Genomic DNA, 19,916 nt, shown 5'->3' with positions numbered 1-19,916 from the left:
GTATTTGTCTTAAACATGGTGAAAACAAATTCTTTCAATTGATTCCGAGATGTAGATCTCGTCTTCTATCTTTTGGGAAATCATATTAGAAGAGGTTAATTAGAACCAAGTTTAGTGATTGATCTCAGTTGTTTTATAGATCATCTTAGATGAGGTTGAAATCAAGTCTTTGTGATCTAAATCAAGATGTAAATCTCATCTTCAACTTCAGGAGGAATCATTTTAAACAAGGTCAAAATTGCATTTTTTTTTATTGACGTCCAATCTTTACAGATTATCATAGAAGAGGTTAAAACCAAGTTTTTGTGATGAGGAGATGAATAGTGCCTAAGTTGTAGAATGACCAAATCATTTTTTTATAGACAAATGTTAATTGTTAGAAATGTTAGTAAATTAATCTCTCCTCCGGGGTTCGATCCCGGACCCTTCACCTTTCACTCCACTCAACTTTTATGTCCATAACTCTTACCACTTAAACTATCATTTGGGGACGAACGACCAAATCAATATTTATAGAATTTGATAAGAGTGATAATGAAAATATATAACCCTTATAGTAAGTAGCTTTTTTAAGAAGATAACTCTACTTTTGTAGTTTATAAGACTTCATTTTAGTTGTCCTTGCCACATCAATTTAATCAAATATATGATTAATTATTTTAATTAAATTTAAAATTTATTTTCTGAGATAGCAAACAACCATTGTATATCAATGAAAAAAAAATTGCACTCACAGTGTATATACATGAAATCATTGTATTTTTTGGGTAGTTTAAATCACTAATGGTAAATATTGGGAAAAAAGTACCTTAGTCTTAGGTGATCTAATAGGATTTTGACATGTGTCATGAGATAAAATTTTTAAGATACATATCAAAATATTATTTAGTTACCTAAATTAAGATGATTTTACCTAAAGTAAATCTTGGATGATTTAGATAATTCTATATATATTTTTTAAAGTGATAATAATCCTATGTATAATTGTGAATATATTATATTGTTTCCATATTTCTACAATTATAAAAATAACATAAATAAAATAAAAAGTATTATAACAAGTTTTTTTATCATGAACAACGAAACTTCAACCTAAGTTGAGTCTCCGACAAATTTTGTCCTGGTAGATTTTTGTAGGCATCTTCTAGTTTCGGACATATGTCAAATTCTCTTTAAGGAGACCTGGTAAGAAATGATCCAGTTTTCTCGATGCCAAATGGTTACATGACAAAGAATGCCGGGGAGCATATGTGTGCTTAGATATGTGGTGGGAGAATATGTTAACTGTGAGTCATTTTGCATCTTTGTCAGGTCCTGAAACCAAATAATTAATGATGATCATGACTCCATGTGTGAATGGAATCTAAATTAAGTTCGAAGAGAATCACTTACCCTTCTTCTGAAGACAAAGGAATGAAGTCTAGTTGATGAATAGCACAAACTCTCAATCTTAATAAATTTATTTGGGGCTTCCTGAATTCCTTCTACATGTGGTTATAATTTTAGCTGATATGAACAACCTTTTATATGACCTTTCACAAGAGATGTGGAAGCTAAAACACCTTTAGAAGTTCGACATACATTTCTCAACTCTTGTTTTTTCCCCAATTAAGTTCATTTCTCTCACGTTTCTTTTCTACTTCTATCTCTATTAATATTAGACTATTACTTCTTTGGGTGGAACTAGCTAGGTATAGTTTAAAAGGGACAAGCACCTGCAGATGTTATATATTTTGTTGGTATCTAGATACTAGTAGGATTTAAACCCTGGACTTGAGAAATTTTAACCCATCAAGTACCATTTAGGCTGATATGATGGAATGATATAATCATCGTGCTGGTACCTAAAAACCTGATTTGATACAATATCTAATGGAGGCTGATGACCCTAGTGTAGTAGTGTTTTTATGGTCATTTCTTTGTTTGTTTTGAGTCTTTTTGTTGAGTCTCATGTAGTGTTTTATGCATTGTCATGCATTTTTATCTTTTATTGAGTCTTTGCTTCGTTTTGGTAATTTTGTAGTTTTATAGGGAGTTTTCTTGCATTTTAAGTAAGTTTAGGACTTGCATGGTTTTATTGTTTTAATTGAAGGTTCTCCTTGCTAATTAACTCTTTGAAGCTTCTAGATATCTCTTTTACTTTGTGCCTAAGTTACCAGGTCTGAAACTGATGGATGAGGAATGCCAAGAAGCTTGGAATTGAAGGAGGGCTTAAAGAGGCTTGAAGAGGAGTTACAAGGAGTTGAAAAGTCTGTTCCAGCGAAGCTTGAGCGCCTAGGCGTTGGGAATTGGCGCCTAGGCGCTAGTGCAATTTCCTAAAGCTTTTGGAATTGGCGCCTAGGCGCGGGGAATTGGCGCCTAGGCGCCAGACACCTCCAGAGAGCATGTTTATGGGCTGGAATTGGCGCCTGAGCGCCTAGACTCGCATGTTTTGCCTATAAATTGGTTTTTTGACATTTCTCTTGGAACCTTTTGTCATTTTATCATATTTTCATAAGTTAGAAGAGAGGGTTTGAGTTCTGGAGCTTGAGGAGCTTTCTCTAAGCCCTATGTTTCAGGTTTCATCTTTATCTTCTTGTATGGATTCTATAGCCATGCTTGGCTAAACCCATTTTGCGTTGGATTCTTTGTAAGACTTATGATGTTTTAATCTTAATTCCTATTTCTATTCATGAATCCTCTGAGTAAACCCTTGAATCCCATATCCATGCTTTATGTTTCAAGTTAGAACATGTGCTAGCTTTATACTTTTCTATAATAGAACGGAAGTTTGTTATAGATTAGGGACTTGTTGTGGGATTACCTCTTCTATACTTGCTACTAGGAATAGAGGAAGGGTTGGGGTTTGTTGATCTGAAATTGAAAACTTAATGCCTCAAACAATTGTTTAAGTACACAAGGAATTGGGCTTATCCTTTGATTTGAGAGTATTACCTATGCGAGACATCGATAGGTAGTTGTTTAGATTATAGCATCAAGGAGAGACTCAGAGTTTTGTGGATAGAATAGGTTGATTAGAACTGAGTTAGTCAAGCAAGAACCCAAGGCATTTTCACCATTGATTCTCACACACTTATATTTCAATTGCTTGTTAATTAGTAACCTAAACAATCAACCTTAAAACTGAATTTTACTTGCTTTCTTACCGTGAACTCGAGGCTTAAACTGAATTGCCACACCAATTCCCTGTGGTTCGATAAATTAAAACCGGGTAGATTCTGTACACTTGCAGATTGACCAACAAGTTTTTGGCGTCGTTGCCGGGGAATTGTTTGTGATTTTTGGTTTAAGTTTTTAGTTTGTGGTTTCATTTTTTGTTTTTATCTTTGTCTAGAATTGGTGCTACTAATCTTTCTCTGTTTGAGTGTCACACTTTCAGGTTGCCCTCGAGAGAGACACCGTCATGGGTGGCCATATGATGGAGGAGGAGATGCAAGCCCATATCGAGGCAAGAATCCAAGAGGGGATCACCCTCCGATTATGTGAACAAGAAGTTGAGAATGCCAACCGGTCTCTTCGGGAACTCACTTCAGCTACCATGAGTTATGACTATCCCAGGAGCATTGTCTTTCCCGAGGGAGTGGGAAACTTTAAGTTGAGACCGGCATTCATCAACTTAGTGAGCCAAAACCAATATGGTGGAGGTACTTTGGAAGATCCACATGCTCACATGGAGAGGTTCATCCGGAATTGCAACACTTACCGTGTGAACAATGTTCCGACGGATGCAATTCGGTTGAGCTTGTTTCCATTTTCTTTGAAGGATGCAGCGGAGGAATGGCTGAACTCACAACCTCAAGGGAGTATCACTACTTGGGAAGACCTAGCAGAAAAATTCACAACAAGGTTCTTCCCAAGAGCTCTTTTGAGGAAGCTGAAAAAAGACATTATGAATTTTGTGCAAACCACTGAGGAAAATCTCTATGAAGCTTGGGAGCGCTTCAAGAAGCTATTGAGAAAATGTCCTCAACACAATCTCACCCAAGCTGAATTGGTTGCAACATTTTATGATGGTCTACAATACTCTTGGAGGTTTGGCCTAGATGCGGCTTCAAATGGGGAGTTCGATGCTCTTCCCCCACAAGCGGGGTATGACTTAATAGAAAAGATGGCAGCGAGAGCCATGAACTCTGAAAACGATCGCCAAACCCGAAGGGGTAAGATTGAAGTGGAAGCTTATGACAAGCTCTTGGCCTCCAACAAGCAACTCACCGAACAAGTGGCGGAGATTCGAATGCATATTAAGGAGACCAAGACTATTGGTGCAAGAATGACTTGTGTGGAGTGCAAGTCTTGTGGTGGACCTCATGTTAGTAACTTTTGTACTGACAATGCTGAGAGCAATGAAGCCAAAGCTATAGCTCAAGGAAGCATAGTTCCATCCTCAAATCATGGACCTCTTGTCCAAACACAAGTCGTTGGAAAGGTGAATTGCAAGAAGAGTTTAGAGGAGCTATTGGAGAGTTGCATCAACCGCATGAACAACAACCATAAGAACCAAGAGGCGGCTATCAAGAACTTGGAGAACCAACTTGGCCAGCTAGCCAAGCAAATTGCCGAAAGGCCTCAAGGTAAATTTCCTTCCGATACTATCCCCAATCCCGAACAAGAAAATTCTGCTGTTGTTACCACTAGGAGTGGGAGAGTGTTACATGAGTTAAAAAAGAAAGTAGAGGGAGAAAAAAGTGAGAAGATAGTTGAGAAGGAAAGGAGTGTTCCTATTAAAACTAGAGTGATGAATGATCCTATTCCTGAGCTTAGCAAAGTTCCATTTCCTAAAGCATTGGCTAAAAAGAATTTGGATAAAAAGTTTTCAAAATTTATGGATGTTTTTAAGAAACTCCATATCGATATCCCTTTTTCTGATGCTTTGGAGCAAATGCCTATCTATGCTAAGTTCATGAAGGACATTTTAAGTAAGAGAAGGAAGTTGAGTGAGGTTGATGAAACTATCATGATGAGCGAGGAGTGTAGTGCCATTTTGCAAAGAAAAATTCCTAAGAAGAGAAGGGATCCTGGGAGTTTTACCATCCCAGTGGAGATTGAGGGGTTGACTATTGTTGAAGCCTTGTGCGACTTAGGAGCGAGCATCAACTTGATGCCGCTTAGCATGTTTAGGAGGTTGAACTTAGGTGAGGTTACCCCAACTATGATCTCTTTGCAAATGGCGGACCGATCCCTAAAAACACCATATGAGATTGTGGAAGATGTTATGGTGAAGGTGGACCAATATGTGTTCCCCGTGGACTTTGTGGTGCTGGACATGGAGGAGGATGCAAAGATTCCTCTCATTCTAGGCCGACCCTTCTTAGCCACTGGTAGGGCTAAGATGGATGTTGATAAGGGTCAGCTCATTCTCCGAGTTGGTGAGGACAAGGTAAGATTTTCAGTTTTCAATCCTATTTTGCAAACTAACCTTAATGATGATTTTGTTTGTAATGTGATCAAAAGCTTGTCCAGGTCTTCAAAAGAGACCCCCAAAGTGAAGGAAAAAGATGGTGAGCTCAATCGAGCTCTCATCAAGCTTGTTAGTGAAAACAAGTATGGGGGTCTAAAGATGAGAATTTCCAAGCCCACATGGCCCGGTTCACTCAAGCTAGTCACCTTGTAAAAATGGAAGGTGTGACTAGTGATGAGCTCAAGGTTAAGCTTTTCCCTCACTCCTTGAAGGGGGGAGCAAGGATTTGGTACGATGGTTTAGATGATACCCTCTCTTGGGATGAGTTGTTCCAAAAGTTTTGTGCAAGGGTCCTACCTTGCACATGTGGAAGAAAGATTGATGGTAAGGAATTTCCTTCCTAACACCAAAGGAAGGAGAGTCCACCTAGGACTATAACTTAGGGCTGCTTGGGAGACAACCCAAGTCTTGTTTTCTTTTACTTGTTTGTTTGTTGCATTTTGCAGGGAATGAGAGCATGGATTCTGGAGTAGGAGGTGTATCTAAGGCCTCCAAGGTAACTTGTAAAGAAGGTCGACTCTTTCCCTTAGTTTAGCTCATGCATTGTTACATATTTTTCTTTTGTAGCTTTTATTTTTCTTTTGATCATGCATTGTTTTATTATAGTCGTTTTTGGGTCTTTACTTCCCTATACTCACATGCTTTTGCCCGTAGTTATGCTCTCTAACATGTTGTTGTTTTTGAAAATGTTTTTATGAATACTTGTGTTGTCTTTTGGGGATGAGTGATTGCATGCTTTGGGGAAGAGAGGAGGAGACTTTGGTCTTCCGAGTGTTTCTTGAGGATAGAGTTGGTGTGAGTCCATAAGGGTCCATCTTTGACCCTTCACCATAAAATTTCTCTGGAGGATCCTGACTCACTTGCAATTCTTGGTTCTGCATTAATTTCACTCATAGCATGCTTTGTGATTCTTGCTTTATTCTTGAGACTTGTAGGATTTCTTGAGATTCTGAATTAGTTGATTGAACATTGTCTTTAGTTGCCCCACTTGAGCCTTTTTGGAGATTTTATTGTAGCCAAGTGATTGGGGCGGATGTTTGGTTGGAATATTGGGGAGTGATGGTCCTTGATTATATTTGTATGGAGCTGAAAAATTGTGAATTAGTCTCTTGCCCCGAAAAAAAAATCATAGAAAAAAAAAAGAAAAAGAACTCCTGAACAAAAGCTGGAGTTGTAAAAGAAAAAAAAAGAAAAAGTTGAAAAAAAGGGGGGTATAAGAGACTTGTGCTAAAAAGTTTATTGTGAGAAGCTCCGGGGGGTTTTAGAATTGGACCACACTCAATGTGCTTGAAGCCTAGAATTTCCTTAGGGACCAACCACCATCATGTTCTACCTAGCCAATGTTTCAACCCTTTTTAAAGTCTCTTTGAATATTTGCATGTTTGATCTTTGTTGCTATTGAGTGAATGACATTCAGGACCTATGAACTTGCTTGTGTGCTCAGTGCACTAAATATATATCTCATCCTAGGATTTTAGATCTATATGCTTCTCATGATGGACTCTACACTCTTCTTTGTCTAAAAGTTGCATGAAGTAGGTTGTTGTGTCTTTCTTTTGGAACCAGCTGTAGTTACTTTATCCCCTGTTTTTGTGTGAAGTATTCCTTGTTGAGAGCACTTGTTTTGGGATCATTTCTTGCGCTTGAGGGCAAGCGAGTGTTGTTTACGCTCGAGGGCGAGCTGTCGTTGAGTATAGTGGTGTGATGACCCTAGTTTAGTAGTGTTTTTATGGTCATTTCTTTGTTTGTTTTGAGTCTTTTTGTTGAGTCTCATGTAGTGTTTCATGCATTCTCATGCATTTTTATCTTTTATTGAGTCTTTGCTTCGTTTTGGTAATTTTGTAGTTTTATAGGGAGTTTTCTTGTATTTTAAGTAAGTTTAGGACTTGCATGGTTTTATTGTTTTAATTGAAGGTTCTCCTTGCTAATTAACTCTTTGAAGCTTCTAGATATCTCTTTTACTTTGTGCCTAAGTTACCAGGTCTGAAACTAATGGATGAGGAATGCCAAGAAGCTTGGAATTGAAGGAGGGCTTAAAGAGGCTTGAAGAGGAGTTACAAGGAGTTGAAAAGTCTGTTCCAGCGAAGCTTGAGCGCCTAGGCGTTGGGAATTGGCGCCTAGGCGCTAGTGCAATTTCCTAAAGCTTTTGGAATTGGCGCCTAGGCGCCAGACACCTCCAGAGAGCATGTTTCTGGGCTGGAATTGGCGCTCAGGCGCTCTGAATTGGTGCCTGAGCGCCCAGACTCGCATGTTTTGCCTATAAATTGGTTTTTTGACATTTCTCTTGGAACCTTTTGTCATTTTATCATATTTTCATAAGTTAGAAGAGAAGGTTTGAGTTCTGGAGCTTGAGGAGCTTTCTCTAAGCCCTATGTTTCAGGTTTCATCTTTATCTTCTTGTATGGATTCTATAGCCATGCTTGGCTAAACCCATTTTGCTTTGGGTTCTTTGTAAGACTTATGATGTTTTAATCTTAATTCTTATTTCTATTCATGAATCCTCTGAGTAAACCCTTGAATCACATATCCATGCTTTATGTTTCAAGTTAGAACATGTGCTAGCTTTATACTTTTCTATAATAGAACGGAAGTTTGTTATAGATTAGGGACTTGTTGTGGGATTACCTCTTCTATACTTGCTACTAAGAATAGAGGAAGGGTTGGGGTTTGTTGATCTGAAATTGAAAACTTAATGCCTCAAACAATTGTTTAAGTACACAAGGAATTGGGCTTATCCTTTGATTTGAGAGTATTACCTATGCGAGGCATCGATAGGTAGTTGTTTAGATTATAGCATCAAGGAGAGACTCAGAGTTTTGTGGATAGAATAGGTTGATTAGAACTGAGTTAGTCAAGCAAGAACCCAAGGCATTTTCACCATTGATTCTCACACACTTATATTTCAATTGCTTGTTAATTAGTCACCTAAACAATCAACCTTAAAACTGAATTTTACTTGCTTTCTTACCGTGAACTCGGGGCTTAAACTGAATTGCCACACCAATTCTCTGTGGTTCGATAAATTAAAACCGGGTAGATTCTGTACACTTGCAGATTGACCAACAGAGGCTTTCAACCGCGGTTAAACGAGAACTGTTAAGAAAACAAATCAGAAAACATGTTTTTGATAGTACTGTCAAACCGTCACGAAATTTGTGCAGTATTTAATATGCAAATAAATTTTGTGTTTTAATTTGTGCTATTTTCTTTAGCTTCAGTAAAAAACTATCACTAAACGTGTATGTCTCTTGAATGTCACGTCAAACTAGAGTTCAAAAATCATTATTGTATAATCACCTCTTCTCTTCCATAATATATGGACAAGGAAAAATCTAGTTCATAAATTAAGATGATGTTCAGTTGCGAACCCTAAGGGCTGATCCCGACTATCGATTCAACACCTAGTTCATAAGAATACAAAAGTCGCCTCTTATTGACTGATGCCTTAATTATGTCAATAAAGCCGCTTCATTTCATGTATGACGTCTCACCTTAATTGCGACCTCCGTCTTCACCCTCGACACGACGACGCCGTCTACTGACGATGTTAATCCTTCAAACTCGACGAGTGTGCTTAATATGATAATTTTAACATAGTCAACCATAAAGTTGTCTATAACGACATATTTTTCTTTCAAATTAAAGGTAAAATTAAAACAAAATACTAACAAAATCTATATTAGTGCGATCAACTGAAAAAGAAAATGAAAACAATTGATAGACCAAAACAAAAGATAAAGATAATATTTACATGTATTAGTGTGTGAGAGAATAAATTATTTTACTATTAAAACACCTAGCTATATGACTTTATCAAAACTTTTGTAGTTTTTACTTTTACAAATATTAATGATTAATGAAGTGGTACCTTGTCAAACTTAAAATATGCCTAAAAAATACAACACGTGAAATTTTTATATTTGTTGTGGGGAAGCTAAGTACATCTCTCCAATTTAAAAATAGATTTGTTTTTTAAGTGGATAATTATTATGAAGGTTATTCGAGCTGAAAACATCTACTCCTTCCGTTCCAGAAAGTTTATAGTTTAAGGTTCTGGCACAAAGAGTAAGAAAACAATTATTGATAGCATAATTTGACCATGAAATATTTCACATTATAATATTTCAATGTTATTTAAAGAAAATTGAACATGTATCACTTGAATCAACCATATGTTGATATTAAATTTAGGATCATTGGTAGACAAATAAATGACTCCAATGTGTTTTTAGCAGCTAATTGGTTCGGCAAAGACAAAAACAATCGCCATATACAGGACTAGTATTTTTTACTCTTGGAATGTGCAGGGATATTCATTTTTATTTATTGCGTAAAATTTAAAAATCTGTGTTATTGTTGTTATATGTATTAAAAGATAATTGACATTCATATTAAAATCAACCACACCTATTATTATCATCTCCAATGTGTACCGCACCCAAACTTCATCTTCTTCAGCAAAAAGACACTAGATCCATCCAGATCCGATCCAACCATAATTTGACTACCTTCTCGCGGAGTAGGGCATTGTCGCGACCCTTGATGAGGCTAAGGTGAGGGTCGATCTCATCAGTACCATCAATGGTGAGATTGAGGAAGGGTTTTCGCCGACACGAAAGGTAAACAGAGGCATAGGCAAGTGAGAGCAAGGAAGGTTGTGGTTATGGCGGTGCGACTTCATTTTAGTCCGAGTTTTGGATCGGTGGTGGCTGGGTGGTGTGGAGGCTTAGAGTTGGGGTTAGATTTCCAGAAGATGATGATGATGATGAAAATATGTTGAAGATGATAATGAACAAATATTAAAAAGGATGTGCTTTTATTACTATAATTAATATTTAAAAATATATATACTAGTTAAAAAATTTTTTATTCATATTTTAAATTAAATTTAATGAGGATTTTTTTATATTTTTTATTTATTATTATATATTACGTGGCAACCACGTAGACCCATCCATGTGTCATTTAACGTGACACATGAGCTTCTCTGTCCTAGGGACTAACAGAAACAATGCAAGAGGACTACTATAATCGACGGTTGCAATTTCACGATTTTCTTGAGCTAATTCTGGAGTTCAGGAAATAAAACGCCCGACCCCTACGCTTTCAAGGACCATTTAGACGTTGATGCTGAACTCAAGAAGCTAGCGGAAGAAGAAACAAACCAGCACATGACGAATGACACGGCTAAGGACCAAACTGGTGATTCCTCCATGGCGGGCAGCAAGGCCAAAGTTTATGACACAGGTAAACCAGATGGTGGGGAAGGTTTTGTGGTTGATAAAAACGCTCCTCCTTTCTGTTTCTCTAGTACACAAGACTACCATAAGAAGCCGGCTAGTGGCAGCAGGAGCTATGTACCAAAAAGCTCTCGTAGCGCATCTGATGTTGATGAGACTTCTCGTAAGAGAATGGTGGGAGGGCCAGGACCAATTTTCAACACAGCTAGCACCGGGGCGTCTCCCCCCTTTAAGAGACAAAACAGTAATATGGGATTGGGATTGGCGGAGCCTGTTGATCAGGTCCGCCCACCTCAATGAAGCTCCTTTCTTGGAACTATCGTGGGCTTGGGAACCCACGTGCAGTTCGAGCCTTGCGAAGGCTCATCCGTACCAAAGCTCCTGACGTGGTCTTCGCCATGGAGACACGTCGCTCTTGTAGTGAGATGGCAGCCCTTCGTGGCGTTGGTGGTCTTGGTAATTTATTTCCTGTTTCTTGTTCAGGTACAGGTCGCTCAAGAGCAGGCGGTTTATGCCTCCTTTGGAGCGATGATGTTACAGTTACGGTGGTGAACTCCTCCGTTAATCATATTCTTTTCATGTTACAACTTCCGGATTCTAATGTTTCAATGCAGGTTCTTGTGGTGTATGGTTGGCTAGATGAGGGGAACAAATGGCGCACCTGGCAGATGATTAAAAATTTCAAACCCGATGATATGACGCCTTGGCTCTGCATGGGAGATTTTAATGATGTGTTGAGACCGACAGACAAGCAAGGAGGCCAACCAGTGAACCTGGCCCATCTTCAGGTGGCCCAAGAGGCCTTGTCTGAGTGCCAGCTTATGGAGGTGGCCTATGCAGGATATCGTTTCACATGGTCAAACAAGAGGAAGGCTCCACACAACATACAGGAACGCCTTGACTATGCTCTTGTTAATGAGCGATGGCTTGACTTATGGCCCATATCTGATGTGACTCACCTCCCCCGCCACCGTTTAGACCACAATCCGATCCTTCTCTTTTGTGGCACACGGAGGCGCTCCGAACCTCGCGGTAGGGTGCATATGTTTCGTTTTGAGGAAGTTTGGCTCCAGAGTGGAGATGAATGTACCAGTGTGGTGGCTAATGCTTGGAACAGTACAGGACCAGATTTGGTGTCTAAATTATCAGAGGTTGGTGGGTCTCTTGATAGTTGGGGCCGAGATAAGTATGGCGATGTGGCACGAAAAGTCTCTGATCTTAATCACAAATTGCAGGGTCTTCAACAACGACCTCAAACGGAACAGACTTTAGCCGAGACAGCAGAGATTGAGAATGTTTTGGATGTACTCCTCGAACAGGAGGAGGTGATTTGGTGTCAGCGATCCAGAGCCAATTGGTTACATTATGGAGATAAACACTCACTTCTTTCACTCCAAAGCGTCCCAACGCCGTAAGCATAATTCGATTGAGGAATTAAAAGATGAACGTGGCCGCACCATGGTGGAAGACAAGGATATTTACAGGGTACTAGCAGACTATTTTATGGAGCTTTTCTCGTCTAGTGCACCCACCAATATTCCTGCAGTGACATCTCTTGTGGCTGGTAGGGTTACACCGCACCATCTACAACTGCTAGCCGAGCCTTTTACAAGGGAAGATGTCGAGGAAGCCCTAGCCCAGATGCACCCAACCAAGGCACCGGGGTGCGATGGTCTACCCGCTTTGTTTTACCAAAAATTCTGGCATATTATTGGGGATGATGTTTCTTCTTTTTGCTTGCGAGTCCTTCATGGCGAGGTGTCACCAGGTATTATAAATAAAACTCTCCTTGTTCTAATACCTAAAGTTAAGAAACCCATGCATGCAAATCAGTTTAGGCCGATTAGTCTGTGTAACGTTATTTTTAAAATTATTACTAAGACTATGGCGAACAGATTGAAACTCATATTGCCTGACATTATTTGTGAATCCCAAAGTGCTTTTGTTCCAGGCCGTCTAATTACGGATAATGCCTTAGTGGCGTTTGAGTGTTTTCACTATATGAAGAAAAAAATATGTGGCCGTAATGGCGTGATGGCTCTGAAATTAGACATGTCAAAAGCCTATGATAGAGTTGAGTGGCCTTTTTTGGCGAGTGTTTTGGAACAAATGGGGTTCCCCCCCAACTGGGTCCATCTGATCATGTCATGTGTTACTACAGTTAACTTCTCTATTATGCTGAATGGCGCGCCTCAAGAGGCATTCTCCCCAAATAGAGGTTTGAGACAGGGAGATCCTCTCTCTCCTTATCTCTTTATTTTGTGTGGAGAAGTGTTTTCTGCTTTGATTAATCAGGCTGTCTTATCTTCAGCTTTGCATGGCATTAAGATTGCGCGTTCTGCCCCTGTAATCTCACACCTGTTGTTTGCAGATTGATAGCGAATCTGCAAGTGTACAGACTGCTCGAAGTAATAAAAAGATCAAACCACAGGGATTGCGTAGTTTATACTCTAAATTAACTAAATTTAGAATGAAAGGACACGGAAATAAAAGTAAAAATAAAGATATGATTGGTTGTTTGTAAGTAACTCAATTGCAATAAAATTAAAGAAAGCAAATAGCAAGGGTGAAGTGAATTCAATTTAAAAACGCGCTAGGGATCCTGATTTCGTTAACCCTCTCCCTATGTATCTCCCCAAACAGTTATAATTATGAATTCAATTAATTATCAAGGTGCTAAGCCTAGATGTCCACTTATCAATTCCTTGCATAAATGTCCCTTCCAATTAATTAGTGATAGCTAATTCCTTAGTACCTAATCCTAACTAATCAGAGATAAAAGTCCAATTCAATTCAGGCAAACACAAGCAATTCGTTACCCTTATTCCTAAGGTGTACAGACCCTTGCCCAATTTCTCCCCAAATCCCTAAATTCTACCAATTTTCCAATTGCATAGAAAATAGTATGACAAACTATTGCAATAGGAAGTTTCAATTAAAACAGAGGAGAAATTCAAGAACTAAAATAGAAAGCATAATCATAACTGAAATTTGGTTCAAAACATAGTTTAAAAGAAAACTAGATCAATCACCCTAACACTAAGAGAGTTTAGCCTGACATAGTCATGGAAACAAATCAAAATTCAAGCCAAACCTCAAAATCTTGACAAAGAACCAAGTAAGCTCTAAGCAAAAACCCAAAAACGCAGCTCTCCAAGTTCTAACGTGAAAAAGTGTCTAAATTAGGTTTAAAACGCACTTAAATAGAGTTTGACAGATATTTCGTGCAAATGCGCGAACTTCGTGAAGGAACTCGCGCAAAACTGGCGCAGAATTTTCCAGCAGCTACTTCCTTGGCGCGTCTGCGCGAAACGCAACAGGAAATTGGTGCAGAACTGGCGCAAAGAAATCCAGATTGCTCCAGACTTCGAGATTCTTGGCTCTCTCCCTTGATTTGCTCATTGATTCCACATCTTCTCCTAAAATAACAATAATAATAAAGGAAAATAATTAAAAACCAATAATAGAGATTAACTAGAAGATAGAGTAAGATACCGAATTCAAATAACTTGATTAAATCCTAATGAAATCTATAAAAATAACATAAAAAATATAGAAAAATACTAAAACTAAATGAAAACATTAAAATGCATGAACTAAGCCTAAAATGTCCTAAAATGACCGAAATATCCTAAAAACTATATTAAACTACATATAAATAAACCAGGAAAATAGCCTTAAATCCCGGGTCATCACAGATGACAGTGTTATCTTTGCTCGTGCTACGACGCAAGAAGCACTGACAATTAAGGTTATTCTAGCCTCGTATGAGCAAGCTTCTGGACAAGTCATTAACCTTGACAAGTCTATGCTCTCCTGTAGCCGAAATGTGCCTGAGAATCGTTTCCATGAGCTTAAACAACTATTGAATGTAAAGGCAGTGGAGTGTTATGACAAGTATCTGGGACTTCCTACTATCATAGGTAAGTCAAAAACCCAGATCTTCTCTTTTGTCAAGGACCGGGTTTGGAAGAAGCTAAAAGGGTGGAAGGAAAAGTCCCTCTCACGAGCAGGTAGGGAGGTTCTTGTTAAGGCTGTGGACCAATCCATTCCATCTTATGTTATGTCCTGTTTTTTATTGCCTGATGGTATATGGTGGGGTGGTGACGTCACTAAGCGTGGTATGCATTGGTTAAGTTGGAAATCATTGTGCAAATCAAAGGATCGTGGTGGGATAGGTTTCCGGGATTTCAAAAAATTTAATATGGCTTTGGTGGCGAAGAATCGGTGGCGCTTACTTAATTGTCCTGACTCTTTGCTTGGAAAAGTGTTTAAAGCGGTCTATTATCCGAGGGACACAATCTTTACTGCGAAGAAGGGTTGTCGTCCGAGTTACGCATGGTCTAGTGTTCTCCGTTCAGGACAAGCTCTACGGAAAGGTGGTATGTGGAGGGTAGGAGACGGTAAAACTATTCGAGCTTGGCAAGATAAATGGGTGCCAGGGAACTCCCCTTTGGTGTTTAGTGAGACGTTAGCACAAGATTTGGGTATTACAAAGGTGTCAGACTTGCTGCTACCTGGTTCTTTAGCTTGGAATAAACATTTAATTGTTTTTATGTGCTGCCCCCCCACGGCCAACTCCATTATGGCAGTACCTTTGCCTCTGTTTCCCCAGCAGGACATTTTCTTTTGGCCCATGACTCCAAATGGTTTTTATTCAACAAAGACAGGCTATCAATTCTTGCAAATGGAGGAGGAAAGCGCTGCTGGTATGGCTTCTTCTGTGCCATCTTTGACTAGTGCAGCACCACCCCTCTCGGTGGTTGCGTCCATCGGCTGGCCTGTTCAAGATTAATTTTGACGCCTCGGTTACGCGGGAAGGTCAGGGAGGTTTCAGATTCATTGCTCGTGATTGGCAGGGAGAAGTTCTAGCTTCAGCTGTTTGGCATTATGGACCGGTCACATCTCCAACAGTGGCAGAAGCTTTGTCTATGCGGTGGTCGATGATTTTGGCACGAGACCTTGGTTTCCGGCGAGTTGTTTTCGAAACCGATTGCTTACCTTTAAGTGAAGCCTGGAAACGCAATTGTGGTTGCTCTTTTTTGGATTCGATTGTGAGGGATTGTTATTTTTTGCTTTCAAACTTTGATGTTTTTTCTTTATTGTTCGTCCGTCGCACAGGTAACTGTGCGGCTGATGCTTTAGCTTCTTTATCGTTTTTGTTTGGTGAGATGGTCTGGATTGAGGAGGTTCCTCCACAAATTATTGGCTTTGTCCAATCTGATGTACTGGCTTCTGTGCCGTTTGTTTCTTCTTAATTGAATGAGGTTGATTTCAAAAAAAAAAAAGACCATTTAGACGATTCACTTGTAGGTCCTCCCGGTAGGGACCGAAGGGCATGATTTGTAATAAGCATGAAAATGGTAGGGCAAAATGCTAAAAGGAAGCGGATAACAACAAATGATTGTTGGTGAGGCAAATTGCGTGGCGAATCTCCCGCTATAAAAATGGGGATCTCAAAAGCCAAACCCGGCGATTCACACACAACACAACTCAAAGCAAGCAACCACAACCTCCACTCAATTATTTCCTCTCATTTTCCCCTTCGATCTCATCTCTCAAGCAAACAATGGAATTCAATTTTTCCTTCCTCTCCTTCTCCCTCCACCGGCAAATCTTTCTATAGCGAGTGAATTCGTTTTCCCCTCGTTTTCCTTCAGAAAATAACGAAATTGCCGAGGAGAAAAGAAAAGAGGATGAGGTTTCTATTCGAGTTGGTTCCTTGTTGTGGCTCACCAACGCGCCGCTCGCAGGAGCCGGTGGTTCCGTCGGAGGATGAGGAGAGGTGGCTTGTGTCGTTGCCGGCGACCGCCGCCGCCCCCTCTCGCCGTGGCGGCCGTAAGAAGCAGAGGAAGCCCGGCGCGCCGGATTGGAGGCCGTCGTTGGGATCGATCTCGGAGGATCTCACGCCGGCGCCGAAACCCGTCAACGGCGCGGTGGTAGCTGCCGGAAAAGGCTCGAAGAAGAGAAGCGCGGCTGGTGGTGGTGGCGTGAAGGTGCATCACCCTAGTTACAGCGATCGCTATAGCGGGTCAGTATTGAATTTGATAAATAAAAAACAACGTTTAATAATTAACATACATAAAATTAATAAATATAAATTATTTGATTAGAACTTGTTTGTTTTCAATTAAAGGGGCATAATTAGTAACCTGTTAAAATATGACATTTATTAATCGATTATTTCGAATATAAGGAGCTAAATTACGGAAAAAACATGGTAAATTAAAACAAAATTTATGAAACTTCTCCATTTTAAGATGAGTACTATAGAAATTATACCTTTTATAAGTTGGGACAAAAGATGTGTAACCATTTGGAAATAAGATGCATCCGAATTTCATAATTCCTATCAACTTTTGAAAAAAATTCGTAGATTAGTCTCCTACCATTTACAAGTGTATTATGCTGTTAGCCAGCTTAAAGATTAGCTTCATAACTATCGGCTATAAATATGTTGGTTAACTATCGGCTTCATAACCATCATGTAGTTGACTTATGTAATGAAAATATGAGATTTTTCTTTTTTGTGTGGGGTAGTGGTACTCTCTTTTTTTTTGGTCAACGGTATAACTTTTTTTTAACTTTTGTTGTATGTTGCAGGTCATCTGCCATGCCTACATTCATGCCAGCGTTCTCTCCGACGCCATTCATGTTCTGAACACTAGAGTTAAATTGATAAAATTAAGCAATGTATATAGAGGGTATTTGAGTTAATGATAAAAAAAAAGTATGTAAAGGTTTCTTGTTGCTGTTGTCAATGAATGTTAAATTCTACTCTACCACTTCGTCTTCGTGTGTGTATATATGAACAGATCAATTCATTTTAACATTGCGTTTTGCTTCTACAATAGCAAAACTTAGATATGGAATATTTCTCTTAAAATGTTCTGACCCCAAACTCGATAACATCTCCTCCAATATGGAATTAAAAGGCGTAGAAAATCCTATTCATGCTTTGTTAGTTCCTTAAGAAGTGCCTTGAGCGTCATATGGTGTAACTCAAAAGAAAAATATCAATATACTAATTGGTGGCCAAGTTCCAATTTGAACTCAAATAGAATTCAATTCGTTGCACAGTAGCACAATACGTTGGCCTTCTTGATATTGGTTTTTTAAATTCTAAAAAACCAATTCTTGAAATCAAATGGTCAATTTAGACCAATATATCAAATCAACGAGATAACGTCAATAACTGAAATTCAGAACTGGACCATAAATGACACTGAAAAACTTAGTTTTCACTAAAATGGTCCCACTGGGCGTGCCAATTTGTTTACACTGAATTTTGGTAAATAAACAGAATCCAAAAGCAATTTAAGGACCGGATTCGGAGTCCTTTCTGGGTTCTTTAGTGAAGACGTTTTAAATGTCAAGGTTGGGTTTTTGTGAAGAACGGTATGAACAAAAGGGAAAAAAAGTAGAGGATTGAAAGGAAAAAGAGGAACAAAAAGTAAAAGGAAATCAAAATGGCAAAGGAAATGAAATTGCATTGAAAATTAAAGGTGAGAATCACAGCACACTCTTAGTCTCTTTGTAGCCATATGTCACATGAGACTTGGAGGCATCCATGGAGAGTTTTGAGTAATTGTGTGAGTCTACTTACATTACAATCAGAACTAGTATTTATAGACTAAGTTTCTGATAACTACTCTTGCCCACTAAAGGACATGTGTTTATTTAAAATAAACTGCCTAAGCCACTAATAACCTCCACTTAAGCCACTAAGTAAGTGCTAGTAATTGCTTCCTTTGACAACCTCTTCCAGTAACTTTCCACCTCATAACTTCTGCTGCTGACTCTTCATCCTTTGTTCGGCTTCTTTCCTTCGAGGGTCTCCATATATTCATCGAAAAAGTGGCTTCAAATGCTGTTCATGGTTTAGTCGAAAACATCACTATGTCGAGCTCTATCAATTCTTAATATGCATACATATATAGCATCCAAATCATGTTCCAATAATGTCATGATTGGTATTGCCACAATCTCAATCTAAAATCTAAAAGATATTGACCTTGGCATAATATATAATAGTAGCCAAATCCATTAGCCTCCAACATATAACATCGAGTAACTCTGCCAATATATGTCATATATATATATTTCGACTAAAGTACACCTTGGCATTAACATGTTGCCATGTTTTCTCACTCTGTCTAATAGCCTTTGCCATTGATTTATATATACTATCAACACTTGGGTCGAAGAAGTGCTTCTTTTATCTAGTCGACATACTGGTCCAATATAACCATACAATTTCAACCCCAGCAACTTCTACTAATTTGGCAGTAAAGTATAAATTACACTGAAACATGCCATGCATCCACGTACACCATATTTCAACGGCTAATTTCCAAACCTGTAAATTTTGGTGCTAACAGAGGCCCCCCAAAATGTTGTTTCTCGAATGAAGTGAGAGGAATAACATTTTGAGTTATATCACCAAAATTTTAAGCAAACACCCCATAGCCTTTTGAAATCACTTAACCACTTTTCCTTTGAATTTGTAACTCTCCATTTCGATTGCCACCTACCATCTTCAGTATATAAAATACGACTGAGCCATTTAATGGCTAAGAGAGTCAAAAATTAAAGAATTGGAATAGTTCATGAGCAAACCATGATTCATTCTCTTTGGTCGAAATGATATCATTTTCTAACGTGGTCGAGATACGTCCAGTACCATCCTGCAATTTCAACATTTCGACATTGGCATTTGGATATTACCATGGCAATATGTTTCATCAACATATAATATCAATCCAAAGCCAGTATCAAATCTCAACCATGACCCCAATACTTAGCAACACAAACTTCGACCAATTCATTGTTTCTTACCAAGTTGGCATATCATTTTGCCACGAAGAACATTTCTCTTTTATTTTCGGCAACGTGTGCCGAATTTCGGCAATGTATGCCGAATTTCAAACAAAAATATTTATATTTCAGCCAACCCCTTTTGGACTTGAGGTCCTTGGCAAATTCTGGCTCCTTTTCACCATAACCTTCTGATAGTCACTTGTAGTCTTCAATCCTTTATAGGATTTTGCTAGAAATTTTCCTTTGCTCTCACCTTCATAAGTATAGGGAGACTTTGGCTTAAATTCAGCCATATTCACCTCATTTTCATCACTACCACTATCCTCATCAGATTGATCAATTTCATCTTGATCAATTTCAGGACTTTGAGTGGCTCTTATGCAAGAACTTTCTTCTTC

At 38.8% G+C, this 19,916-nt stretch overlaps 2 protein-coding genes and 1 non-coding gene across 3 annotated transcripts; 2 read left to right on the top strand and 1 right to left on the bottom strand.

The window, feature by feature from the left end:
- Window positions 1-3,871: 3,871 nt before the first annotated feature.
- On the bottom strand, window positions 3,872-3,978 carry LOC130709730 (small nucleolar RNA R71). The gene has a single exon (XR_009010200.1). It is a non-coding gene; the product is annotated as a small nucleolar RNA R71 (small nucleolar RNA).
- An 8,178-nt stretch (window positions 3,979-12,156) lies between these two features.
- LOC130743612 (uncharacterized) lies at window positions 12,157-15,493 on the top strand. Its single transcript, XM_057595852.1, has 3 exons — window positions 12,157-12,466; window positions 12,650-13,044; window positions 14,366-15,493. The coding sequence occupies exons 1-3, from the start codon at window positions 12,157-12,159 to the stop codon at window positions 15,491-15,493; spliced, it is 1,833 nt and encodes a 610-aa protein (XP_057451835.1).
- A 666-nt stretch (window positions 15,494-16,159) lies between these two features.
- Window positions 16,160-17,528, top strand: LOC130749558 (uncharacterized). The gene is made up of 2 exons (XM_057602932.1): window positions 16,160-16,729; window positions 17,302-17,528. The coding sequence occupies exons 1-2, from the start codon at window positions 16,395-16,397 to the stop codon at window positions 17,357-17,359; spliced, it is 393 nt and encodes a 130-aa protein (XP_057458915.1). The 5' UTR covers window positions 16,160-16,394; the 3' UTR covers window positions 17,360-17,528.
- The last annotated feature ends 2,388 nt before the right edge of the window (window positions 17,529-19,916 follow it).

Source organism: Lotus japonicus, chromosome 3 (genome assembly GCF_012489685.1).
Source record: "Lotus japonicus ecotype B-129 chromosome 3, LjGifu_v1.2".
Classification (NCBI taxonomy): domain Eukaryota; kingdom Viridiplantae; phylum Streptophyta; class Magnoliopsida; order Fabales; family Fabaceae; genus Lotus; species Lotus japonicus.
The sequence above is the reverse complement of the archived record's forward strand: the minus strand, read 5'-3'. Positions and strand labels throughout refer to the sequence as shown.